Genomic DNA, 25,810 nt, shown 5'->3' on the forward strand with positions numbered 1-25,810 from the left:
GGCTCCCCCTCTTCCTTACCCCAAACATTAAACCATTTGGCATGGGTGGTCAGAGCACTTCCGTCCTCAGGGCTGAGGGTGGAGGGCTCAGGGACACTCCAGCGCCAGAGCCTGGGCTGCAGACACCCAGAGCTCTCCCAGCGCCGCCGCTGGCGCAGGGCTGGGTGGGGGGCGGGGTTCCTGCTCCCTACCCGCGTGCCCAGATGAGGGCTGGACTGCAGCTCGGAGAGGTACTTGCTCAAAGTCAAGGTTTGACGACACCTGCCACTCAACGTCTAGGTGCTGGGCACAGGTTGGGGTCGTCTGGCCCTCAGGGGCCAGGGGCCGGCCGAGGGTTACAGAACCACAGTAGGCAATGGCCACACGGGCCAAGGTCGGGTGGGGGAGGGATTTGAGAATCTGATCAAGACTGACACGGGACGGCATCTAGAGAAAGCGACCTTTAAACCAACGCCTCAAGAAAGGAGTAGAAAGGAGAGGGAAAGGGGCCTGGAAGAACGCCGGGAGACAGCTCCGGGAAAGGCCAGGCGGGAGTGGGTCCCTAGGAGCGGGAGGTCGCGGCGCGGCCCTGATATCCTAGGGAGCGCCCCAAGAACCCCTAAACGCCGACTCCGCCCATCTTGGAGCAGTTCCTATGAGGTCCTTGGAGAGGAACGGACACACCCGGGTGCAGAGGGACGGGAGCCGGGGGGGCCTCAGCAGCAAGACACCCGGATTCCTGAGCTCCGTGTCGGAAGGGCTGAGTTCGGTCCCCGGGCCGAGCACGACCGAAGGTCGAGGACACACAAGCCTAACCACCCAGCCCGGCTCCGCCCCGGCCCAGCCGCCCTCTGCGGGCAGCCAGGACACCGGTCCACGCCCCTTCCGGGCCCGCCCACCGCCTTCCCTTCCGGAGCCCGCCCCTTGCAAGGCCACGCCCCCTAGCCCCTATACAAGCCACGCCCCCTACACAGGCCACGCCTCTAAACCGCCGGGGCAACTTCGGAGCCCCAAGGGCTGGGGCGGGGCGGGGCGTCCGGGCCCATTCCTGCGCCGCCCGCGCCGGGTCCCCGAGCTCCTGAGCGCTGCCCGCCCCCTGCCTCCCGCGGCCCGGCGCCCTGGCAGGAGCGGCGGCGCCCGGCCGGACATGCTGCCCGACTGTCTGTCGGCGGAGGGCGAGCGGCGCTGCCGGCAGCTGCTGGCAAAGGCCACGGCCCGGTTCCGCGCGCGGCCCGCAGCGGCCGCGGTGCTCGTGCCGCTGTGCTCGGTGCGCGGAGTCCCGGCGCTGCTCTACACATTGCGGTCCAGCCGCCTGGCCGGGAGGCACAAGGGCGACGTCAGGTACCCCGCCCGGGACCTCCTCTCCCCTCTGGTAGGAGGCCGCCGAACCCCGGAGACGCTGGGACCGTGGCCCAGCACTGAGCCTCTCCGGGCCTCGGTTTCCGCCTCTGTAGAATGGGTCTGCGGAGAGCCCGTCGGCCCGGGAGCCGCTTGGGCTCCCTCGAAGCGCGCCCGCATCACGTCGAGCCTGCGACACCTCTCTCTGAGCTGTGACCCCCTCTTAAAAAGGCGGCACCTCTCCGGGCCACTGTAGGAAGATTTGGGTCCCAGAGCCTTGAAAGCCCGGGGGCGGGGCTTTCCGGCTTCCCGCCCTGGCCCCGCCCTCGGCGGGAATTGGGGACACCCTAGGGTCAATGTCAGCGCCTGGGGGCTACCACAGACAGAATTCGCATGTCTGAGTCCCAGGGCCTCTCTCCCTTACCCCCATTGCTCGAGGAGGTCAAGAGCCTGGAGAGGCCCTGAGGCTTCCGCCGGCCTCACTGTAAACGGGGCAGGAGCTTAGGGGTCACTGGCCCTCCGCCACACTGCCTGTGCCTGTTTAGTTTCCCAGGTGGCAAGTGTGACCCGGCTGACCAGGATGTGGTGCACACGGCCCTGAGGGAGACCCAGGAGGAGCTGGGCCTGGCTGTGCCTGAGGACCATGTGTGGGGTGTCCTGCAGCCCGTATATGACCAGGTGAGCCCACCAGGCTCTGAGGCCACAGCCATCCTTTACCCCATTCACCCACTCTGCCTGCCCTGGGCTAGGCACGGGGACCCCAGGGACAAGGAGCATGGTCATGGACTCCAGCAGGTGTAGAATGCAGTGAGCAGCCGGCACCTGCCTGTCCCTCCTCTTCCATCCCCCACAACCCATCAGGGCGGGGCCCGGGTATTTTTATCCTCTTCTCACAGGGATACTGAGGCTCAGGTTCCGGGTGGGAGTGGCTCTGGGGTGAGCCGGCTCTGTCTAGTTTGGTGGATGAGGGTTGGGGAAGGCCCCACAGGGCAGGAAGGGATGGAATGACAAGCGGCAGATTGTAGGGAAGTAAAAGTAAGGGAAGATTGTTCTAAGTGGAGGGAACAGTCTGCGAAGGTCCAGAGGCCTGAATGGGAACCCGAGTCCGTCAGCATGGCTGGAGGGAGCCCCACGCAGGACCGGGGCCAGATGGCCCTGGCCTTGGCTGCTAAAGGCCTCTGGATGGCAAGGGTGGGGTCTTCCTTCTCCAGCCCCAAAGGCCCGCCAAGGCCATGCCTCCCTTGACTGCCTGCCTTCCTGGCCCAGGCAAGGAACACCGTGGTGCCGGTGCTTGCTGGTGTGGGCCCACTGGATCCCCAGAACCTCCAGCCCAACCCCGAGGAGGTGAGTAGGGGCAAGGGTGCCGGGGGACCGGGCTGTCCCAATGCGGGGAGCTGCCACGGTCAGTCCTCTGTCCACCGTCTCGCTGCCTCCTGTCCATAGGTGGAGGAAGTGTTTGCACTGCCCCTGGCCCACCTGCTGCAGGTGCAGAACCAAGGCTATACCCACTTCTGCAAGGGCGGCCACTTCCGCTACACAATGCCTGTCTTCCTTCACGGGCCGCACCGTGTCTGGGGGCTCACGGCCATCATCACCGAGTTCACCCTGCAGGTCTTGGTACCTGGTGCCTACCAGCCCCGCCTGGATATCCCTGGGGAGTGGAGGCTGCGGGGCTGAAGACTGGTCCTCAGCAGCCCCTGCCCTCACCCTGCCAGGCCAGCTCCACCTCGGGACTGAATAAAGAGCCTTTACCAACTCTTTGGCAACTGCATCTTCTGCGCTAGGGCCCTGACCTCGAGCAGACCCCATGGGACAGCTGGTCTCCTGGCTGGGGCACCTCTGTCCAAGCACACTGTCACCCCCCGCAGTGGGCACTGACCCTGCACCAGGTACTTGGCATCATTTCTCTCGTTTCACCCTCACCTCAGCCCTGTGAGGTGGGGCCGACACTGTCCCTGGCTGGTGAGACTGGGCTCAGAGAGGACAGACACCTTGACCGAGCTGGGATTTGAACCGGGCCCTCTCTGACTAGAGCCCAGACCCTTAGCCACTGTGTGCTCCTTCCTCCGTGCCTGGCTGACCACGTGCTGGGCCGCAGGAATCTGGAGAGGAGGCCTGCACATGACTAATGAGCGCCCACCATGCACCAGCTGCTGTGCTGGGGCCACATCTGCGGACCAGCAGATGTTGTCCTGACCTCTGGGGGGTTGAGGGGGGCGCTCAGACTAGGGGAGACCTTAGACCAGATACTCATGTGTTTGCACATTAAACGATCACATATAAATAACGGTGGAATTATGCAGGGTTCTGTGAAAGAGTTGAGGGGGGAACAGTTGGACTTTGGCATGTGGACTGGGCAGTATTAGCCAGGACAAGTGATAGGAAACTCCATCCACTGGCTGACGTGGCCAGAAGAGGAATGGTGATTATGAATCGAGGGTTAACGCAGCTTCAGGCATGGCTGCATCCAGGGGCTCTCTCTCTGGCTGTGCTTTCCACCGAGTTGGCCTCATTCCCAGGAGCAGTCTCCACTCCACAGAGAGATGAGGAGAGCCACAGCTCTAGGGTGGCTCCAGTGTTCCATCAACAGAAAAGAGAGTTGCTTGGTGTAAGCCAGAAGCGCCCTGCGCTGGCCTGCTGGGTCACAGGCCCTTCCCGGAGCCTGTCCTGTGGCTGCTGGATTTGGAATTCATTGATTGGCAGGGTCTGGGGCACAGCCCTGGGGAGGAGGGTGAACCCCTAGGCTGGGAATAGGGAAGGGGGCGGCCCCCAAAGGACCACTGGGAAAAGGGAATGCTGAGTAGGTAAAAGCCAGCCAAGTTCCCCTTCAGAGAGTGACCTTGAAACCAAAGGCAGGAGTGAGCCGGGTCAAAGGGCAGGGTAGGACAGTTGGGGCAGCAGCTGCACGGGCACAAAGCTTGGGGTGTTCAAGGAAACCATGAAGAGTAATGTGGAGATGAGGGGGTGCCCAGGGGCATGCCTCAGTGACGGGTTAGGATTTTATCCCAAGCCCATAAAAGGAGAGAGGAGTTGATGTGATCTGATCCATGTCCCAAAAAGCTTGAGCTGCAAAGGGACCAGACTGCAGATGCCCTCTTCCCCAAGTGCCCCCTCCTTCCCAGGCACCCCCCCAATTCCACATGAGCCCTCCCATCTCACCTCCCCTTGCACCCCTCCATACCTTCCAAAGTGCCCCCACACCCCCGCCCCTTCTCACCTCCCCACCTGCTCCCTCCTCCTGCACTCCTTCCCTCTCACCTATCTCTTCATCCCCACACACCCCTCCCATTGCCCCTCACACCCCTGTCACCTCTAGGCATCCTGCCTCCTCGCCTTGCAGCAGGTCCCATGATGGTGGTAAAAATAACCACAGCATGTGAACAGGGGGAGGGGTTGACAAGGGCGGAGGGAGGCTGATGCCCCCTTGCCCCGTGCTAAGTAAGGGACCCTCGGAGTTGAGGGCAGGGAAGTGCCCTCTCCTGAGCCCCGGAGGTGGGCTCTGAGCTCCGCCCTCCCCCTCCCTCGCGGGTACCAGGAGGCCCTGGGTCACACAGATGAGTCACCTCAGTCAGCGCACACCCAGTGCCAGCAGCGAACAGAGCCAGGTGGCAGAGGCAGGTGGCGGAGCTCTCAGAGAGGTAAGGAGCCCAGCAGGCACCGCCAGCGCACCGGGCCCCCCTCCAGGCTGAAGCCCCCCACTTCCCCACCCACCCAACCCTGCCCTCTGTCCTCAGGTCCCCGGCTGCCACCCAGGACCCTTCTCAGCACCCGCAGTGATGCCTTTGCACCATGTCTCAGCCCAGTGTGGTCCCCTCATATCCAGTCCAAGGGGGCTTGTCTGAGCCCCTCCCCTTGTCTGAGCCCCCATGGCGGGCACTGAGGCAGCGGGCTGGAGGCGGCCACAGCGGGTGAGCATGCAGGAGCACATGGCCATCGATGTGAACCCGGGACCCATCCAGCCCATCCACCTCATTTCTGACTACTTCCCGCATTTCTACCCCTTTGCTGAGCCTGCCCTGTGTGGCCCAGACCCACACCCTGCAGTGTCTCCCGCCGTCCGCTCTGCACCCCAGCCGCAGCCAGACCCAGAGCCAGAGGGAGACTCGGACGACAGCAGTGAGTGGGGCAGGGGATGAGGACACCCTGGGTGGGCCCAGCGCAGCCAGGATGGGGTCTGAGGCATCCCAGGCATCTGTGAGGGGCAGGGCAGGAGGCATGGTGCCACGGGGGCAGGGTGCAAGAGGAACTGACCTGCGTGCCACCTGCCCTTAGCTACCCTGGGCACCCTCGAGTTCACACTTCTTTTTGATGCGGACAACAGCGCCCTGCACTGCACGGCTCACCGTGCCAAGGTAAGGATGGGCGGGGGCCCCTGAGCGTGGGCCTGGGCCACAGGCCTGCCCCATATCTATTGTTTCTTCCCAGGGCCTCAAGCCGCCAGCCTCAGGCTCCTTGGACACCTATGTCAAAGCCAATCTGCTGCCAGGGGCCAGCAAGGTGAGGGCAAGACCCGGGCTCCTACCGCTGCCCCTCAGCCACACACCCAGCCCTGGACACCCACCCGTCCTGGCCGGATCCTCCCGCCAGGCCTGGACCTCAGGCCTGGAGCTCCCATTGCAGGCTGCACAACTGGGGATTCTGTGAGGGAGGTGGCCAGGGTGGGGCCCTGGGGCCGAGGTGGCCCTGACCCACCCTGCCTGGCCCTCAGGCCAGCCAGCTGAGGACGCGCACAGTTCGGGGCACAAGGGGACCTGTCTGGGAAGAGACGCTCACTTATCACGGCTTCACCCACCAGGATGCTGGGCGCAAGACCCTGCGGTGAGGCTTGAGCCTGGGCCACGAGGGAACAGGGTGGAGTGGGGGCTTGCCTGCCCAGGTCTGACCTGGGTGGCCTCCAGGTTGTGTGTGTGTGAGGACCCACGGCTGCGGCCACGGCGGCGACGCGTGCCTCCGCTGGGGGAGCTGCGGGTGCCCCTGAGGAAGTTGGTGCCCAACCGAGCCAGGAGCTTCAGTGTGTGTCTGGAGAAGCGGAGGCTGGTGAGTCGGGGTAGCGCACAAGGTGGGGCTTTGGGGTCCAGCAATCGTGTGTTGGGGGAGCTGGAGAGGGGAGGGGCGGGGAGGGAAACTTGGGCAGTATCCGGCCAAGGTGACCCGGCTCTGCTCTTTCAGACCAAGAGGCCGGAGAGCCTGGACACATCCCGTGGCATGTCCCTGTATGAGGTGCGTAGGACGGTGGAACTGAGCAGGCGTGAAGGGGACAGGCCTGGGGTACTCGGGCATCAGGCAGGTGTGAGGTGGGCTTGGAGGAACTGAGGCCAACCCCCATACGTTCTGTGAGTGCTCAGAGCCCTGGGGAACAGCCAGGCCGGAGGATATGTGGGGCACTGGGATACGCAAAGCCCTCAGGGGGCAGAGACCCAGGCCACCTGGAGGCAGTTGCTGAAACTGATGGGATGTGTCTGTGGCCAGAGCAGCTGGGAGGGCAGGCGAGAATGGACAAGGTGGGGCTCCCTGGCTGCTCCCGGGGGTCAACGTGGGTGCCACTCCTGGGGCTGGTAGCCCTAGACAAGCGCTTGTCAGGAGGCAGTGACAGTAACTGGAGGGGCCCCAGGGGAGACCAAAGACTAGACTGAGGCAGGACTGGCCCAAGCCCCTCTCAGACTGAAGGTCCAGTGCTGCTGCCCTGCCCCCTAGTGGAGCCACAAGTTACTGCAGCTGATGCCTAAACAAGGCCCGGCAAGTCCCACCTCCGTGGGGCTGGTAACCTGTGCCACCCACTTCCTGTCCCACTCACTGCAGTGCGGGGGTGCACGGCAGGTGCCCACGGGACACTCCCACAGGAAGGACTAGATGCTAGCACGGTGGTTGGACTTCCTGCAAACCGAATCCTTGTTACGTGTGGGAGAAACATGTCCTTCCTAGCCTCCCCGGGGACTCCTCTTGGAATCACCAGGGGCCGAGTGTGGCAAAAGGCATTCGGCATCTCTGTCCCCAGGATGGTGGGGGGCGAGGAGGGTGGGTGTTGTAGCTGGAAGACCTGTACGTCCTTGAGTGGAGAACAGCCTCTCGGAGCTGCTCCCAAGACATGGGCTTTACCAGCAGGAGGGTGGCGTGGGCACTCAGTGGGAGGCCATCAGCAAGTGCCTGGCCTGTCTGTGGCTCTCAACATCAGTTCCCTTCCTCTCATGGCAAAGATGTGACCTGCCCAGTCACGAGGCCTGAGCAAGCCCCTCCCCTTCGTAGGTTCTGGAGGTACAGCTGACCCGTGAAATTCCCTTCCAGGGCACCAGGTCCATGAGTTTGTGAAATTGAACCATGAAGTTAAATCACTGGCCCAACTTCTTTGCAGCCAGTCTGAGCTCTCACACCCTGGCTGATACTGGTGGGTGGGTGGGCTCTGGGCCGCAGGGGCTGACCCCAGCCTACCCTGCAGGAGGTGGCAGAGGTGGCTGGGGAGGAGCGCGGGCGCATCCTGCTGTCACTGTGCTACAGCTCTCAGCGGGGCGGCCTGCTGGTTGGGGTGCTGCGGTGCGCCCACCTGGCCCCCATGGATGCCAACGGCTACTCGGACCCCTTCGTCCGCCTGTGAGTGTCAACAGAGGTGGACAGGTGGGCATGGGGATTCCTCAGAGTCCCTCTGGGGCTCACCTCTCCAGAGACACACCTAACCCGACCCCATCCTCCCCAGATTCCTGCATCCAAATGTGGGGAAAAAAACTAAATATAAGACCAGTGTTCGAAAGAAGACCCTGAACCCTGAATTCAATGAGGTAGGCCAGGGCCAGGCCAAGGCAGTCCTGCTGCTCTGGGGTGGGGGAGTCAGCATCCTGCCTCAGTCAGAGAACACAGGTCCCAGCCAACCTGAGGCCCGCAGCAGCCTAAGCCTGTTTCTGAAGCTGGGAAGGACCCGAGGCTTCCTTCCTTCCTGTCTCCTTCCCGGCAGGAGTTCTTCTACGCAGGCCGCAGGGAGGAGCTGGCCCAGAAGACCCTGCTGGTGTCTGTATGGGACTATGACCTGGGCACAGCCAACGACTTCATTGGTGAGTGGGAATGCAGGGGAGCTGGGTGAGGGGCCCAAGGGGCTCCCACACATCTCTTGACTCCTATCCCCCAATCCAGGCGGGGTGCAACTGAGTGGCCGGGCCAGTGGGGAGCGCCAGCGGCACTGGAGAGAGTGCCTGGGCCACAGTGACCACCGGCTGGAGCTGTGGCACCCGCTGGACGGTAGTGCGCCCCTCCAGCTCAGCGACTAGCTGGGGCACCTAGCCCGGCCCTGCTCACTGCTCCTCCCCCAAACTGACCCAGACGCCTCCACAGAGTTGGGAGGAACCAGGGCTGCCTCACCCACCATGCCCAGCCCCTAGGCAAATTGTTTCCCTCCTCCTCCCCTTCCAAATGTGCCCAGTGCCAATTCAGGAAGCAGGAATAAACCTCTCCTCCAATCCAGACTAAACCAAGCTTATTCTTTCCTGGCCCATCACCTCACAGGGCAAACTGGACCCTGCTCTCCTTGTCCCCACCCTCAAGGGCCCAGGTGTGGACCCCAGGCCACAGCTTCCCCTCCTGCCCACCCCAGCTTCCTGCACTGAAGGCTGGGTGTTCAGGATGGTCTAGGGCAGACTCACTGACGCACAGGAGGCCAAAGTCTGGATTCACGGCATGACCTTGAGCTGGCCTACCCTTTCCAAGCCTCCCCATCTGGGAAACAGGCCCCATGAGTAATGGACCTGAGGGGCAGGGGCAGAGCAAGGCCACAGAGAAGCTGCAACAGGAGAGTGGGCAGCACTCGCTTTATTGTCCCGCCGTCTGGATGATGGACACCAGCCCAGGGCAGCAGGCTCAGGCGGCGGCTTGCCTGACCTGGTGCTGCTGGGCAAACCGCTGCATCCGGTCCTCGAGCTCCGGCCGGAAGTGTCGGATCAGGCCCTGGGAAGGGGTGGGGGCACTGTGTGAACCAGGGTCTAAAAATCCCCAAGGCCCTGGGCTCTCAGCAACCCCACACTAGTGCCACAGAGCAGGGCAGTGAGTACCTGCACGGGCCAGGCGGCCCCGTCGCCCAGGGCGCAGATGGTGTGGCCCTCTATCTGCTTGCTGATCTCCCACAGGGAGTCGATCTCGGCCGGCCGCGCGTCCCCCCTCACAAAGCGGGCCATCACCTTGTTCATCCAGTCCACGCCTGCAGCCACAGTAGGAAGAGACTGAGAGAGGCCACAGCAGGCCGGCAGCATCTGTTTATTCAGGGTCCAGAGCCCACTCCACCTTTGACCTCTCCCAACCCAGGCCCAGGGTGAGCCAGAGAAAGCCCCACCCTGCCTGGTGCTCACCCTCGCGGCACGGGGTGCACTGGCCACAGCTCTCGTGCTTGTAGAACTCAATGAGGCGGGCGATGGCTTTCACAATGTCCGTCTGGAGAGACAAGGACAGTGAACCGGGACCCAAGGCCTGAGCCTCAGTCCCCAGAAGCAGCCCCTTCTGACTCCCCGACCCTCCCTGGGCGTCCTGCACTGCCCACTCTCCGTGGCACCCTGCCTCAGCGCAGCCTTGCTGCCCCCTTGCCCATCTGTATCGCGGGCTGCAGGGTCTGGGACGCAAGAGCTGGCAAGAGTTCTCAGAGCAGCCACGGGAGGGGTACCAAGCAGGCTGGCAGGAGGTGGGGACTGGGTGGGAAGCGGGGGCCGGCCCTTACCGAGCGGTCCATGACGATCACCGCAGCCGTGCCCAGACCCGTCTGTGCCTGCACCAGCGCGTCGAAGTCCATCAGCACCGTCTCACACACGGACTTGGGGATCAGTGGGGTGGACGAGCCGCCGGGGATCACAGCAAGGAGGTTGTCCCAGCCACCCGTGACACCCCCTGGGGTACCAGTCAGTCCCCAAAATGATGGGTGGTCAGGGCTGGGGCCAGCAAACGTGCCTAGTCCTGAGCCCAGGGCCTGTCAACCCCCGCTCCAGCCCCAGGCCCTTCCAGCCCTGGCTCTCTCCACGAATGCCCTGCCCTGCCCCAGGCCCCAGGCCTCACCCGCATGCTTTTCAATCAGTTCCTTCAACGGCACCGACATCTCCTCCTCCACGGTGCATGGGTGGTTGACGTGGCCAGAAATGTTGAACAGCTTGGTGCCCGAGTTACGCTCGCGGCCAAAGCTAGCGAACCAGGCACCCCCTCGGCGGCAGATGGTGGGGGACACAGACACTGTCTCCACATTGGCCACGGTGGTGGGGCAGCCAAACACTCCTGTGAGGAAATGGGACAAATCAGGTGGGTTTCCTGGCAATGGGTCTGTCCCAGGGTCCTGCTCCCATGGCAGAGTGCCCCCTTCTACTGCTTTATCATTCTCATCCCCACCGGACCCCAAAGCCCAGCAGGCCCTGCACTGCCTTGTTCACCACCCTGCCCTTTGCTCCCGGGGGGCTGAGGAGGTGACAATGGTGGATCCTCTATGTTGTTACCACCTACTCCCTGTGTCTGGCCCCAGTGCAGAAGGAACTCAGAAATTTCCTAAGACCAGCGGGGACCCGAACCCAGGTCCCGGATTCCGCAGGACCTAGGACAAGGCCCAGGATTGGGCCGGATCTTACCCACGTCTGCGGGGAAGGGCGGCTTCAGGCGGGGCTTGCCCTGCTTGCCCTCGATGGACTCGATGAGCGCCGTCTCCTCCCCGCAGATATACGCCCCAGCCCCGCGCACCACGAACACGTCAAAATCATAGCCGGAGCCACAGGCGTTCTTGCCAATCAGACCAGCCTCGTAGGCCTCTCGGATGGCCACCTGTGGGACAAGGGTGAGAGGTGAGGTCACTGTCCCCAAGGGCCTGGGGATACTGTTGTGTGTGCGGGGGGCAGAGGAGAGGGGAGAAAACAGGCCCATCACCAAATCCAGGGCAAAAGCCCCCTTTTGACAGGAATGGAGGACGCTCTGGGAGGGAGGGAGGACTTGGACAGTGTATATGCCATTGTAACAACAACTTAAAAATTCTCCAACTACATCTATTTTTAAAAGAAAGATTTTAGAATAATGAAAAATTTAGCAAGTGCTTTCTCTAGGTAGTGGATCTGTGTGAGATTTTTCTCATGTGTGTGTGGTTTCCTATCGTCATAATAAGTACTGCTTCTGCAAGAGAGGAAAGAACCTAGAGATTTAACTTTGAAGTATGTAATAACAATACATTTTATACACGATGCTACTACGTGGGCCCTGTACCACAGGCATCACCAGGCTAAGAATCACCCCTTGACCACTGACCCTTCTGCAGGAAATAGCCCTCTTATGAGTTCCCCAGCCCACCCACACGCGAGAAGTCATGGAGCCACGGAAAGCCTCCCAAGCTGAGACTCTGGAGTGTACTGGGCGGCCCAGAGAAGGAGGCCTATGGGAGCCGCGTCCCAATCCTGACACACGCAGGAGTGGCCAGCACTCTCCCAGTGGGACCCGGACAGATCAGGCGCTAAAATCTAAGAATGACGCCGCTGGGGAAGTGGGCGGTGAGAACACGGAGCACCACCTCCTCTGTGATGTCCTTCCCCAGCCCACCTGCAGGTTGGAGGCCTCGTTGTAGAACTCCCCACGGATGTAGATGTAGGCTGCACGGGCACCCATGGCCCGGCCCCCCACTAGGCAGCCTTCCACCAGCTTGTGGGGGTCGTGACGCATGATCTCCCGGTCCTTGCAGGTGCCCGGCTCCCCCTCATCCGCGTTCACCACCAGATACTTGGGCCTGTACAGGGGGCCAGCAGGTCAGTTAGGCTACAGGGCCACCAGGGAGGGTCTTTCAACCCCCACTCTCCCAGCCAAGCCTCAAAGATGTCTCCTCTGACAGCCAATCCCTCTCTGCCCTCCCAACATGTTCCCAGGGTTCTGCTTGCTCACCACCAATGACAGGAAACTCACTGTCTATCCCACCTTTGACCTTTGACAGGAAAGGTCTTGGTTCTGCTGTCCAAATGTCTCTTTGTGCTTTCCCAAGAGCCCAAATTCTGCTCTTGGTCACAAAGGGCTTTCTCAACCTCCACCATATCACTGAGGCCAGAAGGAGGCAAGGTAGCTGACATGTATTATTTGCTTTCTATGTGCTGACCAATGAGCAGGCCAAAAGCTATACAAACATTATCTCTTTAATCCCCACAAAAGATAATATCCATTTAAAGAAAAGAACACTGAGGTTCAAAAAGGCCAAGAGACTGCCCATGCTTAATGATTAGAAGGCAGAGCTAGGAATTGATCAATTAAGTCGCCTGAGTCAAAATCGTGTGCTGCCCTGAGCAGGCGGCTCAGTTTGTTGGAGCACTGTCCTGTACACCAAAGGTTTTGGGTTCAATTCCCAGTCACGGCACATACCTATGTAGCAGGTTCGATCCCCCGTAGGGGTGTGCAAGGGAGACAACTGGTTGATGTTTCTCTCTCACATCGATGTTGCTCTCCCTTCCTTCCTCTCTCTCTAAACTCAGTAAGCACATCCTCAGGTGAGGATTTAAAAAAATCTTGTTCTGATTCTGCTACCCTCAAGTCTCCCCCGAGGAACACCAGCGAGAACTGAGTCCCACCTACTTAAGCTCCAGAGACATTTTTCCACTTCATTCACTCCAAGGCAACAACCCAAAGCCCTGGGTAAGCCAAAGCACCCGCAGGTTTCTCCTGCAACCGCGTCTCCGCCTCTGAACACACCTGCCGTCGGAGGGCTTGTTCATGAAGCTCCACTTGAGGCCAGTGGGGAAGCCGGCGCCGCCACGGCCCCGCAAGCCAGAGGCCTTGACCTCGCCCAGGATCCAGTCAGGCCCCTTCAGCAAGATCTCCTTTGTCTTGTACCAGTCACCCCGACTCAGGGCACCTTTCAGCCTGGGCAGAGTAGGGAAGGTGGTGAAGGGGAGGCCGTGCCCTTCGACCCACCAGGCTCAGGGCACCATCTCACCTCCAGTCATGGCGTCCATACAGGTTGGTGAAGATCCGGTCTTCGTCCTTCAGGGAGCCAAAGGAGGTTTTCTTGGGCGCTGCCTGGGGACAAAGAGGGTCAGGAAGCCCAGCAGAGCTCTGGGGTCGTGAGGGGCCAGGCCAGAAGCTACAGATTCTTAGGTCCCCCTGACTAGACGGGGCTGCGCTGGGGAGAGGGTAGGAGCCTAAGCCTTAGAACCCCGGTAGCATCATAGATACCACCACCCCTAGTAACCACGTCCTGTTCAGCAGGCACTGGGCTAAGCATTTTACATCCAGAACCCTGTTTCTTCCTCATAACCCTGAGACAGGAATGAGTTTACAGAGGAGGAAACTGAGGCTCAGAACAAAATGAACTTACATAAGGGCATATAGCCAAAAGCAGCAGATAGAATTTGAGCTGAGGTCTATCCGAGGCCAAAGCCCACAGCAGCATACTACTGCCCTGAGCCCAATGTAATGGCTGTCTTGCTGGACGAAACCTTGGTTAAGCCAGGGCCTTATGTTACTAACAATGTTGGAAGCAAAATGTGTTTACTGATGGAAAAGAAATGTCTCACTAGGACTGGGTGGAGGGAGACCCATTTGGGATGAAACTGATGAGAAGAGGTGGGATCTGGAATTCTACAGAACCCAGTGGTGAGCACTCCAACTGAGAGCGCTGGGGAACTGGCTCCCAGATCCGATCCCCTAAAAGCCACCACAGGAAGCAGAGCGCTGAGCGGGGAATCGGGCGGTGCATAACCCTCTCCAGTTTTCTGCATCTGCACAATGGAGCAACGACACATTCACGCCCCACAAGGCTGTGGCGAGAAAGAAATGAGGCACGGACGCTTCACCACCTTCAAAACTTCCCTAAGGGAAGCCGGAGGCGGGAGGGAGTCAGCCTCCCGTTGGAACCCGTTCCCCTTCTACACCCATGCCGGAGGGGCTACCTTCCTGCCGGACTCGGGAGACGAGGAGGGCTCTCCAGGAGGCGCTACAGACCCACGGGACAGCGCGCGCGGAGACACGGCAGCGAGACCCGCCCGCGAACACCCCTGGTCCGAGCCAGGCCGGGCCTCACCGTGTCGCCGCTGAATCGCACAGACACCCGCGCGGGGAGCGACCCGCCGAGCAGTCGCCGTGCCGCCAGCATCGCGGGGGCCAGCACAGTCACCTCCCGCTGTCACCTTCACTGCTCTGAGGCCGAGGAACCGGCGCGACCCAAACGCTAGGCGGCGCACAGGAAGCGCGTCACGCGCCCCGGCGCCGGCGGCACACCCAGGCATCCCTGCGCCTCTCCCACCCCGCCCTTCGCCCCGCCTCTCGGAGAGGCCGGAAGTGGCCTGAATAACGCTGGGGCTGCTGGGAGATGTAGTCCGACCCGCCTTTCTTCTACCGCCGGGCTGGTAAGCACTTGCTACCTGGGACAACGGACCCAGCCTTTCAAACCTCAAGTAAACAAACCTTGCGCGTCGCCTCCTGCCAGTTTCTGGTGTTTTCCACGTTCTATAGGTTCAGCATTCGGTGTGCAGCTCCTGAGGAGAAAACGGCCTGACCCTCATGACTATGTTAATTCCATTTTATACATGAAAAGAATTGAGGCCCATGGAGGCTTCATGCCTTGTCCATGGGCATCCACTTAGAGTGTTAAATTGGAGTCAGATCCAGGCCTTTCTTCCCAGAGTGCCCCGCGCACCACAAACCTACAGAACAATTGACACACATGTGACAGTCGTGGGATGTCTGTGGTATTTCCAAAAGAGGCGCCAAAACAATGGCAACTTGTCTAATGTCTTACAGATGGGCAAGGCAGTAACAGGCCCAGAGCCCAGCAGTCCTGGCTCCCGGCCATGGCCCCTCTCCTGGCTGGGGAAAGAGATTGCCCAGACAGATCTGGGGATTACACAGCTAATCCGGAGTTCAGACTTGAGCTCACGAATGCCGCCCTCTGGTGTGGGAGCAGATGCGTCAGGGTGGAGCCAGAGGATGGATTCCTTCCTTATTCCTCTCTAATTGGGTCAAGGGAACACAAGGCCATGGGGAGAAGGCAGCCTGGGACAGGAGATGGCTGGACATGGGATGATGGGAAATGGAGCATGAGGGGCAGGGTCTCCCATTCATCCAGCGCCAGGCTGTGTGCCAAGCACTTGCCATGTGTTATCTCGTTAATCCTCCAACAATCTAGGGTGTAGGAATGAAGAGCCCCTGTTTTCAGAAGAGGATAGAGTATCAGCAACACTGAGTGGCCGACCCAGCACAGCATCTGCCAGAATGTGGCTTGAGGTCTCCTGACCCTACATCCCCCACTCCAACCCCACCCACCTGCTTGCCAGGCTCCACTTCATGTCACCTCCCAGGAAGCCCTTCTCCGAGGTGTTCCAAGTTCTGGCTCTCACCTCTCCCTCTGCACCTGTCCCATCCTATGTCATCATCTGCCTCCCCCACCAGCCTCCAGGCCACAATGGGGGAGGTGTCAAGATCTCCCCAGATTCACTGCATCCTGCCAACTCTGCCTTCTGAACACTCCCCTGCAGGCCCTGCCCCATGGCCATGGCCCCTCAGCTTTCCCTGGATTTTGCATAGCCTCCTTGAAGTCACCCAGCCTCCCATCTGGGCCCCTCCAATCCCTTCTTTGCACCCTGGAACTGTGCCTCAGTTTCCTCTAGTGGGAAATGAAGGATGGGAACCGTGAGTGAGCAGTGCCTGACACACAGCAAATGCCCAAAGAATGCTGGGCTATATACACTGGCCTGCAGATTAATTTAGAGAAGATCCAATCTGTACAATATTAAGTCTTCCTACCTAGGAATGGGATGTCATTCATTTTTTCAGATCTTTTAGGTCCTTCACTAAACATTTAGGATGTTTTCTTTTTTAAAAAAATCTGCACATTTTTAAATACAGGAATGTTGTGTGATGTTTTGCACTTCTATGCTTTTGTGATATCTGTTTTGATAACATTTTCTTTTTTTTAAATATATTTTATTGATTTTTTTACAGAGAGGAAGGGAGAGGGATAGAGAGTTAGAAACATTGATGAGAGAGAAACATCGATCAGCTGCCTCCTGCACACCCCCCACTGGGGATGTGCTAGCAACCAAGGCACATGCCCTTGACCAGAATTGAACCTGGGACCTTCCAGTCCGAAGGCTGACGCTCTATCCACTGAGCCAAACTGGTTAGGGCCTAATAACATTTTCTAATTGGCAATTGATTGTGAGTAGACAACTGTTGATTTGCCTCTATTGAGTCTGTATCTGGATCCCTTAACGGACTCCCCTGTTATAAAAGTGTGTCCATTCAAGCTTTTCTATTTTCCATGCTGATGATCATATTGTTGAGAAGAATGAGAGTTGAATCTCTTCCTGTCCAAGATCAGGTTTCTTTTCTAGTTTCTTTTCCTTACCTTCTTGCACCAACTAAGAACTTCAGACGACGGTTGAGTAGTGGTGACAGCAGTGAGCTCTCCTATGTGAGGTGGGCCACTTTCCACCTTTTTCCTGAACATCACAGGAGTTTGCTGAGCATACGAATGAACCATTTCCTGAAGCGTGACTAGAACTCATGTAAGGCCACCTGGAGCTGTGGCCTCTGCTTAGGGGTGATCTGATCACCGTTTCCATTTCTTTTGTGGTTATTTATTTCCTTGAGCCAATTTTGAACACCCATACATTTTATTTCTATTTTTAGTGGTTTTCCTTACATTTCTAACAGTCATAACTAAATTTCTTTCCCCCCCCCCCCCCAGGAAAAAAAAAAAGCTAATTAATATGTCTGGCCTTCCTTCCCTCCCAAATTCTGCACTCCGATCTTCTGAGTTGACTCCATTTGTGACATGACAAGGAGGGCATCTTTGGTTCTTCCCCCCCACACACACACACTTCATACTGCTGGTGGAGACTGGCCTGTCACAGGGGGCTCTCAGCTTTGCTCTCCAGAGCTGGGCCCAGACTGAAGGCCTGGCCCAAGTCCTGTGCATTCACCCAGGCTGTGTTCCTGCCTCCTGGCTAAGTCACGGGCTAGAGTTTTCCCTATTTCTTTCCTTCAGAGAGAGGCCTATTTCAAGTCCACACAGAATTGCCTTTTTCTTTTCTGTGTGTCAGAGATTTCATTGTTTTTTCTTCTCTAAATTTGATGTGTTTGAGAAGGACAGGATGGATTTCAGGTTGTACTCTGCTATCTTGAACTAGAAATCTTCCCTTTCCCCCCATTAATTTACACTTGAGAACGTAGAGTCGATCAGTTGTGACCGGTGGGGTGCACACAGGGAAAAAGGTGAGCGCCTCTGGGGAAGCAATGCCACGATGAACCTGGCCAGATGTCCCCCTGCTCTCCAGCGGAGGGCGCCCTCACACGCTCTACAGACCTAGCACTGCCCTGAGACCCTCCCTGTTAGCCGGCCAGTGCCTCAGGGTCCCTCCTTGGCTCACACTGTCCTGAACTCTGGGCACTACCTGCACTCTCCACCAGGGGGAACCTGTGAGGTCACACAGTTGGGCAGAGGTCCCGGGCACCAGTCCAGTCCCCTCGGCCCACCCAGCCCGGCACCTCCTGGCAGCAAAGCCACGTTCAACAGAGCAGGTCCAGGTCTCTGGAATGTCCCCCACGTTGGTTTTTTGCCACAAAGGCTTCAGTCTGTTCTTTTTCATCCCATGTAGCCCTTGATGGCTATTTGGGATAATAGACACAGAAAGAGCTCACAGCCCCTTGACTAATCCCAAACGGGTAGAAATGTGAGACTCATCCTCCCATTCCTAGGAGCTCAGTGTTGAGAAACGCCTGGCTTGTAAATCAGCAAAAAGAAAACCTGCTGAGTGTTTATTATTAGACACAGGTGAGCTGTTTGTCTTCCCTCACATCCTTCTTTCCTGTGACCACTTCAAACCTGACAAAGCCAATTTCCTCCCAATTTCCAACACTCAGAGCTGCAGGGGACATATGGCGGGGACCCCGGTGCTGCAAGGGGCCATGACGCCACAGCCAGTGTTTACTGCTTTCTTCCTCCTTCCTGAACCCCACGCCCCTCCCCTCCGCCAGCCCCTTGGCTGCTCAGGGCCTCACAGGGTGGGGGTGGGGGTGGGGGTGTGGGGGGATGTGCCCTAACAGCACAGAGATGTCACATCTCCAATTTCATCTATAAGCTCACTGTGAATTCCAATCAAAACCCATCACAACTTTTCATGGAACTGGGAAAACCGATACTAAGATCTAGATGGACAAACAAAGGGCCAAGAATGGCCACGCCGTTTTGGAGATGGGGCGGGGGCGGGCGTGGGGAAGGCTGTGAAGCCTCCGTCAGATCCCAGGAGTAATGACCAAGCTGGAGTCCTGGGGACCAGCAGGCCATGGCTCCCCGTATGTGGTGTTTCTTCACCAGGATTTGCTGGAAGCCCTGCAGTTTGGTTTTGATTTGCTCTCTGGCACGAGTCGTTTTAAGACAGATTTACAAATGTAACTATTATAACTTTATATTAAAGCTATGGACATCAGGGTCTTTTGCTTCCTGGTTCTATTTTTTGTTTGTTTGTTTGTTTGTTTTATGGTCTTATAATGAGAGACTGTTGTCTGGATTATTTCTCTCTCCCTCTGGGAAGTTCTGAAACTTTCTGAGGCATAATAGATGGTTATGACAGAAAATGTCCCAAGAGCCATCGAAAGGAAGGCGCCTTCTCTTGTTTCCTATTGTAGAGTTTTACATCTGTTGTTTCTAGTTGCCAAAATCTTTGACCTCCCACCTGCTTTCGCTTTATAAATGTGTATGTTGGGGGAGGGGGGCATAGAAGCCCATGTCTCCCACCTTCATGAGAGACAGTGTGTGTGTGTGTGTGTGTGTGTGTGTGTGTGTGTGTGTGTTTGTGTGTGTTTTGTGGTATTCGTAACTTTGAGAGGATTCTGAAAGATTAGTGGGAATGCCAACTCCAACATTAAAAACGACAGGTGGTTGCAAATATTTCTTTTGTGTTTACCATCTATCTGATCCTCTGATAGGCAATAACCATCACTGTACAAGAGAAATCCTTAGCCATGACCGGTTTGGCTCAGTGGATAGAGCGTCGGCCTGCAGACTCAGGGGTCCCAGGTTCGAATCCAGTCAAGGGCATGTACATTGGTTGCTGGCACATCCCCAGTGGGGAGTGTGCAGGAGGCAGCTGATCAATGTTTCTCTCTCATCGATGTTTCTGACTCTGTATCCCTCTTCCTTCCTCTCTGTAAAAAATCAATAAAATATATATATATGTGTATATATATATATATATATATATATTATTTTTTTATTTTTTTTTAAAGAGAGAAATCCTCAGTTTGGGTAAGTAGTAAAATGTATTCACTTGGCGACCTCGTTTAAGAACTTCATCCCCAGCCCAAGGCCCTACAGAAACTCCTCACATTTTTTCCGGTAGTATTTTATTTCTCTCTGTCACGTGTACGTGCACCCTGTTGCAGGGTTTCTCGGTCTTGCACTGTGGACATTTGGGGCTGTGTCATTCCTTGTTGGACGGCTGTCCCGTGCACTGTAGGGTGTCTGGCAGGATTCCTAAGTGCCAGTAGCACCCCACAAGTTGTGACAACAACAATATCTCAGACATTGCCCAGTGTAATCTGGGATTGCACCCCCAGCTGAGAACTACTCGTCTACCTGGCGTTTGTTGTTGTATATGGCGTGAGGTAAGGACCCAGCGATTGCTCTCCATATGGTGAATCAGTTTTACTTAACACTAAAGAACGTGTTCATGATGCCATGACCGTCACACACCAACTTCTGGTATATGCATGCCTCTGCCGCTGCATGTGGTAGACATGGGCACAGAGCCCCCTGCCTGTGGGTACAAGGGGGCATAAGAGGAGCCTGTCTCTCCCAGGTCCCGCCCAGCTTCCGGGGGAGGCCGTACAGTGTTTGTGGGCATGTTTCAGAATCCCCACGAGAACTCCGGTGCGATTCCAAGTTCCTTACCCCTCGTGGTGAGGCCTGTTTCCCTCTCTCTGGAAGGTTGCAGGGTCTTCGCTTTCTTTCTGGGGCTCTGCAGTTTCACCATCGGCTTTTGTGTCAGTCTTTGGTCTTTTTTTTTTTTTTTTTCTCCTTCCAATATGCTTGGCTGTCATTGTGCCGTTCAGCTGGAAGCTCAACTTCTCCAGTCGGGAGGTTGCATTGTGTTGTTCATTTGATCACCTGCTCCCTATTTCTCCCCACCCCCCTGACCCCCATCTCTGGACCTCCTCGAATAATCTCTATTTTTCTTATCTCTCCATGCTTTTATCTTTCTGTTCTGTTTTTCATGTGGATTTTTCAACCGCTTCTTCAAGATTGTTCATTTCCACTGTTACCATACTTTGAAGTTCCAAGCTCCCGTTTCCCGAACGTTCTTTATGCTAGCGCCCTTTTCCTGTCTTCCGGATGAGGTGTCTTTTGTCATCTCCCCGAAGGTAATGATTAAAGTTTATTTGAAGTTTCTCATGCGGCCTGCATGGTCTCATCTCCCCCGGGTTCCTTTTATTTTCCTGTTTATGATCTCGCTCTCTTTTATGTGAGAGATTTCTCTCCAATGTCGGACCGTTATGTGTTGTCCATTGGTATTTGTCGTGTGAGGCGTGAGGGGAGTTGGTGGAAGTTCTGGGTGAATGTGAAGTTGTAAACTGCAGGGCGGCTTTAGTGGGCGCAGTGTCCCCGGGGTCCCCCGCTATCCGTTTCTGCCTCTCCCGCCTGGGGTCTGGGCCACTCTGCTTGTCCCGGAGGCCAGGCTGGGGGAGCGTGTGGGCCCTCCCGCTGGCACGCAGGCGGCCCCACTCTGCCCACTGCTCCCTAAGAGCCTGTCCCAGGCCCTTGCTCTTCACAGCGGCAAATCCGTCGTGCGAGCACCTACCGCACTTAGCCAGTCTCCTGCTGGACATCGATGCTGTTTCAATACACGTGACCACAATGGTACGATGAATAACCTTTTTTGTGCCTCAATTCGCACCATCAGCAAGTTACTTAAACTTTCTGTGACTCAGTTTCCTCCTCCACAAACAGGGATAAGAGTGTCTACTCATGGGTGGTGAGGATTAAGGAAGGTAACATACTATAGCAAGTATGTCAAACTCAAGGCCTTCGAACCCATGTGGCCCACAACGAATATTTTTGCAGCCCAGCCATTATAACAGTATGTAAGAAACGTTTTAATAAAAATGTTGTAACTTAATTTTTACAATATCCTGTTATACGTAATTATTTTTAAATAATATATAATTATTGATTTCAGAGAGGAAGGGAGAGGGAGATAGAGATAGAAACATCAACGATGAGAGAAAATCATTGACTGGCTGCCTCCTGCACGCCCCCCACTGGGGATTGAGCCCACAGCCTGGGCATGTGCCCGTGACTAGAATCGAACCTGGGACCCTTCAGTCTGCAGGCTGACGCTCTATCCACTGAGCCAAATGGACTAGGGCTATACATAATTATTAATAACGAACTACAACCTTCGCTAATGACTGATTACTATAATCATGTTGCATTCATTTCCCTTCCCTCTCCACTAATACTAGCAGCGAATATTTTAGCAGCCGATGGCCACGTCGTTAGTCTTGTACTGACCTGTTTGGTGTGCGCAACAGGAAATACTTCGTTTTCGGAGAAAAATAGGTTTATTTGCGTGACGCTTACTAATTTGTGCAGTTATTCAGTATCTGGTAAGTTAATATTCAAGAAAAATGTTAATTTTTGTTAAAATGTTCTATTATTTTATGTTAATGACGACTCATTTATTTCAGCCCTTTGTATTCAGCGTGTCTCTATGGAAATAAACCTGTTTCCATGCAAATTGAAGCTCTTGTTTCTCTGCGCCCACATACACTTAAACCGTGTTTATCTGGCCCGTGTTAGCCTTTGAGTGTGACATGCCTGTACTACAGCCTGTGGCATCATGCCTGCAGGGAGCCAGCACTCGTAAGTATTAGCAGCTACGGCTGTTATTTGCAGGCGTGGCTGTAGGCGGTTCAAGGATACCTGCCTTTTCAGTTTGGATCCACATATCTTAAATCCAAAGTCCTCCCCGAGGCAATGCCTGTTCCAGCTTCTAACCTATGTCCTCAGCCTCCCGGGCGACGCCCAGGGAGTGCCTGGCGCCGCTCTGCGTTCCCGGGGCTCCCCAGCAGTGGCCAAGCGGGGCTCCCCAGCGGTGGCCAAGCATTCCCCAATGCCCCAGCCGTGATGACTCTGACACGCATGGCCCCCGAGGGGGGCCTCCGGGATGTGGGATGGGTGCAGGCCTCCCTTTGCTGACCCAACTCTGCAGCCTGAGCCCTCTCAGAAGTGAGAGGTTACTTCCTGAGGGACTCCCCTGTGAGTCCCCCTTTTGGGCAGGTGACTCTAAGGTTGGGCAGGGCTCCTCCTCCAGCCATCCCTGACCTGCTCACACCCCAGTGCCTCCCCTTTGCCTGGACTCTCTCCGCTGTGGACACACGCGCCCCCTCCCCACCCCCAGCTCCCCAGGCTGGTGGATCTCTTTCTCAGGCTCCATCCTTTACAACCTGGTGGAGAGGAGGCGGCAGGAGAGGCCCCTGATCTTCGTGGTGCCCCTGTGCCCGCGATGCCCGAGGAGGCCAGGAGAGCCCCACCTGCAGAAGTGACTAACCCTCCCACCAACCAGCCTGGGCTGCTCTGAGCTGTGTACCCTGGAGGGACCCCTCAGCTCCCGCTGTCCAGGACTAAAGTCCCCTGGCAAGCTGCCTGCTGGGGCTAGAAAGCCTGCTGACATAAGTGAGCCTTTTCTCTCGAGACTGGGACCTCCAGGGTAGGGATCTCAGTTATTTCTCTTCCTGTTTCTTTCTTTTTTTCCCCCCCTCTTCCCGAGTTCAGCAAACACAGACTGCATTGCAAGCTCCCAGTAGACACTGATTGTGTTTTAGGATTTCAAGTATCCTAGCCGGGCCACCTCCAGCATCTGACAAGTAAGGATCCCACAGCCCTTTCCCCAGGAAACTCAATGCCCACGGCACCACTTTTCTCTTGGAAATTTTATTGGTCCAGGGAAGGGGGAGGCCGGCAGGCAGCCCCCGCCTCCTGTGAGGGTGCCACAGGCCTCACTGTTTCCCATTGCCATTGATGGGGCGGTTCACGTGCTCCGGGGAGGCCAGGAAGGCCTTGAGCTTGGGCCGGGCGCTGAGGCGAGACACATAGGCCGAGAGCAGCGGGAGGGAGTCCAGGCAGCCGGGGGCCAGGACCTGGTGAATCAGCAGCAAGTCCAGCAGGTTGTAGTCGGCGAAGGAGATCTGCAGGGAAGGGGCAGGGATCAGGAGGAGGGAGCAGACCACAGGGTGAGGGGAGGCGGGGGCCCAGGGCCTGAGCCGGTCCCTAGGTCTGTCCGGCAACGAACGGCTCACATACCCTCTGCACCTTTACCCATCGGTAAGTGAGGGTGGCACGGGAGGGGCGTGACAGGGACCGTCGCTCACCTGGTTGCCCACGATGAAGGCCTGGCCCCCCTGGTTCTGGGAGAGCAGGGTCTCAAAAGGCTTCAGGCGGCCCGGCAGCTCCTTCACATAGTCCTCCTTGCCCGCCTCCTGCCGGAAAGACGGCCCTGGTCACCCTCCTGACCCTCACACTGCCGCTCGCCCCCTTCTGTTGGCCCCACCTGTGAGTCACCACCCTCAGAGCCCCATGCTCCTCGGCTGACTCCCACCCCAGGCTATGCCACGTCCTGTCCACTGCAGCAGCCAGTTCCTCCTCCTCTCCCTGTGACCTCTCAGCAGATCCCTAAGGAAGCCCTGGAGGGTCCTTCTAGACCTCACATTTGGACACCACCCTGCCTAGACTCCTCGATGGCTCCCTACTGCCAGCAGGAGCGGGTGTAAGCCCGGAGGTTCAGACCTTCGGGCCCTGGGCCTACTGCCCCTCCAGCTCCACCTCCTCCCGCCCCTCTCTCACGCACAGCCACGGCGCCCAGCCTCTGTTAAACTGGTCCTGGGTCCCTGAGTGTGCTGTGTCTGCATACCTGTGTACCTGAAAGTATGGTTCACGGGAGCTGTAGCTCCTCCTCCCCCACCTGCTCCAGGAAGCCCTCGGGACCACCCGCAGCCCAGGCGGCCAGGACCCACCCCTGGCTCAATGTCTCCTGTCCTTGCCCTGTTCTGCTGTTGCTGGTCACTGGCCCCCAGCACATGGCCACACCCCGCCCCGGCCCCCAGACCTAGGGAGGTCTCGGCCAGAGCCACTTGAGGGGTGTGGGTCCGGCCCGCCCCGTGCTCACGTAGTTGGTGTAGATGAGGCTGGCGTATTTGCAGCGCAGGTCCTCCACGCCGTCATTCACCACGTCCACCAGGGCCGCCTCGCGCGGGTCCTGCCCGTACAGCCCTGGGGAAGGGAGCGCCCACAGCGTGACTGGTCAGCTGACACGGACTGAAAGCCGATCCACAGGCAGGCCATGTGGCTGCCGGGGGCCCCAGCGAGGCAGGAGGGAGGAGGACGTGGAGGGAAGGAAGGAGCAGTCCTGACCCACAGGAGGTGCTCAGGACTGGGTGGGAGGCGGCCTGGCATGGGGCAAGGGCTGCCGGCGACCAAGCCATCTAACCCGCCCGGCCTGGAGCACCGCCCGCCCGGCCTGGACTGGGCCACTGCCCCCTCAGGACTCACCGAGGGAGCGGCCCAGGTGCCGCAGGATGGCATTGGACTGGTACAGGGTCAGGTCTCCGTCCTGGAACTTGGGGAGCTGCCCGTACAGCTGGGGGTGGCACAGCTCGGTCAGAGGTGCTCAGCCTGGCTGCCCCCCTCACCCCACCCTCCGTCCACCCCCCAGGCCCCGCCCCTGACCCCGCAGGCAGCAGCACTCACACAGGAGGCCTTGAGGGAGCCCTGCAGCCAGGTCTCCTTGGTCACCACCTCCTCCTTCCAGCTCTGGCCCTGGTCAGCCAGCAGCATGCGCGTGGCCTCGCAGCGCCCTGCGGAGCGGAGCCGGGTCGTGGGGCGGAGACCCCAACCCGCAGTGCCGTGGGGCGGGGCCTGCTCACCGGGGAGGGGACAGGCCACAGGCGCTCCAACCAGGAGCTCAGAGATCCGGGCGCGAAGGCGCGGGCCAGCAGCGGGGACGCCCCCCCCCCCGCACCCCCCGACACCCCGCCGTGGGTGAGAGGCCACAGCTGGCCCTCCCCCTCCCTCCAGGCACAGGCCTACCTCGAACAGGGAAGTAGACGATGGTGTAGGGCGCCACTGGGGGGACAGAGAAGTCTGTTAGCGTCCTGGGGGGGGGGGGGGCGGGTCCTGAGGGGCAGTGCGCCCAGCCGCCCTCCCCGGGGTCCCATCCCGGGCTCCGGGCGCTCCGGGCCTCCTAGGGGCCGGTCTCTGCGCCGGGGACGCCGGGCCCCTGAGAACCCCAACCCCGCGCTGGTGCCCTGGATCCCCCTCGCGGCGGGGGGCGGGGGGCGGGGGCGGGGCAGGGCTTTGCAGGGGGGTCCCGGCCGCGAGCGGGGCGCGCTGCCAGCCTTGGGGGCCCCGCCCGCCCCGAGCCCCTCGGAGCCACGGCGCGTACTCACTGGCGACCGTGCGGAGCGGCGGCGGCGGCAAAAGTGCCCCGGAGGCCGCGGCCTGGAGCCGACAGAGGTGGTCCCGCCCCGT

General features: G+C 58.4%; 4 protein-coding genes across 5 annotated transcripts; 2 read left to right on the forward strand and 2 right to left on the reverse strand.

Moving 5' to 3' along the window:
• Window positions 1–979: 979 nt before the first annotated feature.
• NUDT8 (nudix hydrolase 8) lies at window positions 980–3,072 on the forward strand. The gene is made up of 4 exons (XM_008147023.3): window positions 980–1,320; window positions 1,863–1,995; window positions 2,584–2,661; window positions 2,761–3,072. Exons 1-4 carry the CDS (start codon window positions 1,127–1,129, stop codon window positions 2,992–2,994), a joined length of 639 nt encoding a protein of 212 aa, XP_008145245.2. The 5' UTR covers window positions 980–1,126; the 3' UTR covers window positions 2,995–3,072.
• Window positions 3,073–3,147: 75 nt separating this feature from the next.
• On the forward strand, window positions 3,148–8,752 carry LOC103291066 (double C2-like domain-containing protein gamma). Of its 2 annotated transcripts, XM_054725541.1 has the most exons (12): window positions 3,148–3,206; window positions 4,853–4,955; window positions 5,052–5,433; window positions 5,590–5,669; window positions 5,743–5,814; window positions 6,026–6,135; window positions 6,216–6,354; window positions 6,487–6,537; window positions 7,751–7,902; window positions 8,006–8,087; window positions 8,261–8,357; window positions 8,437–8,752. In XM_054725541.1, exons 3-12 carry the CDS (start codon window positions 5,184–5,186, stop codon window positions 8,568–8,570), a joined length of 1,167 nt encoding a protein of 388 aa, XP_054581516.1. In that variant the 5' UTR covers window positions 3,148–3,206; window positions 4,853–4,955; window positions 5,052–5,183; the 3' UTR covers window positions 8,571–8,752. The 2 variants fall into 2 exon arrangements, with proteins under 2 accessions (XP_054581516.1, XP_054581517.1); XM_054725542.1 differs by lacking the exon at window positions 4,853–4,955.
• A 341-nt stretch (window positions 8,753–9,093) lies between these two features.
• NDUFV1 (NADH:ubiquinone oxidoreductase core subunit V1) lies at window positions 9,094–14,474 on the reverse strand. Its single transcript, XM_008146858.3, has 10 exons — window positions 14,306–14,474; window positions 13,220–13,302; window positions 12,976–13,146; window positions 11,845–12,028; window positions 10,893–11,082; window positions 10,336–10,548; window positions 10,004–10,170; window positions 9,642–9,723; window positions 9,348–9,493; window positions 9,094–9,243 (listed from the first exon to the last, which is right to left on the reverse strand). The coding sequence occupies exons 1-10, from the start codon at window positions 14,375–14,377 to the stop codon at window positions 9,157–9,159; spliced, it is 1,395 nt and encodes a 464-aa protein (XP_008145080.2). The 5' UTR covers window positions 14,378–14,474; the 3' UTR covers window positions 9,094–9,156.
• Window positions 14,475–23,202: 8,728 nt separating this feature from the next.
• GSTP1 (glutathione S-transferase pi 1) lies at window positions 23,203–25,808 on the reverse strand. The gene is made up of 7 exons (XM_054724852.1): window positions 25,729–25,808; window positions 25,370–25,405; window positions 25,031–25,137; window positions 24,833–24,920; window positions 24,450–24,553; window positions 23,656–23,763; window positions 23,203–23,472 (listed from the first exon to the last, which is right to left on the reverse strand). Coding segments are annotated over exons 1-7 (633 nt in total). The 5' UTR covers window positions 25,730–25,808; the 3' UTR covers window positions 23,203–23,283.
• Between the last annotated feature and the right edge of the window lie 2 nt (window positions 25,809–25,810).

Source organism: Eptesicus fuscus, chromosome 13 (genome assembly GCF_027574615.1).
Source record: "Eptesicus fuscus isolate TK198812 chromosome 13, DD_ASM_mEF_20220401, whole genome shotgun sequence".
Lineage (NCBI taxonomy): Eukaryota > Metazoa > Chordata > Mammalia > Chiroptera > Vespertilionidae > Eptesicus > Eptesicus fuscus.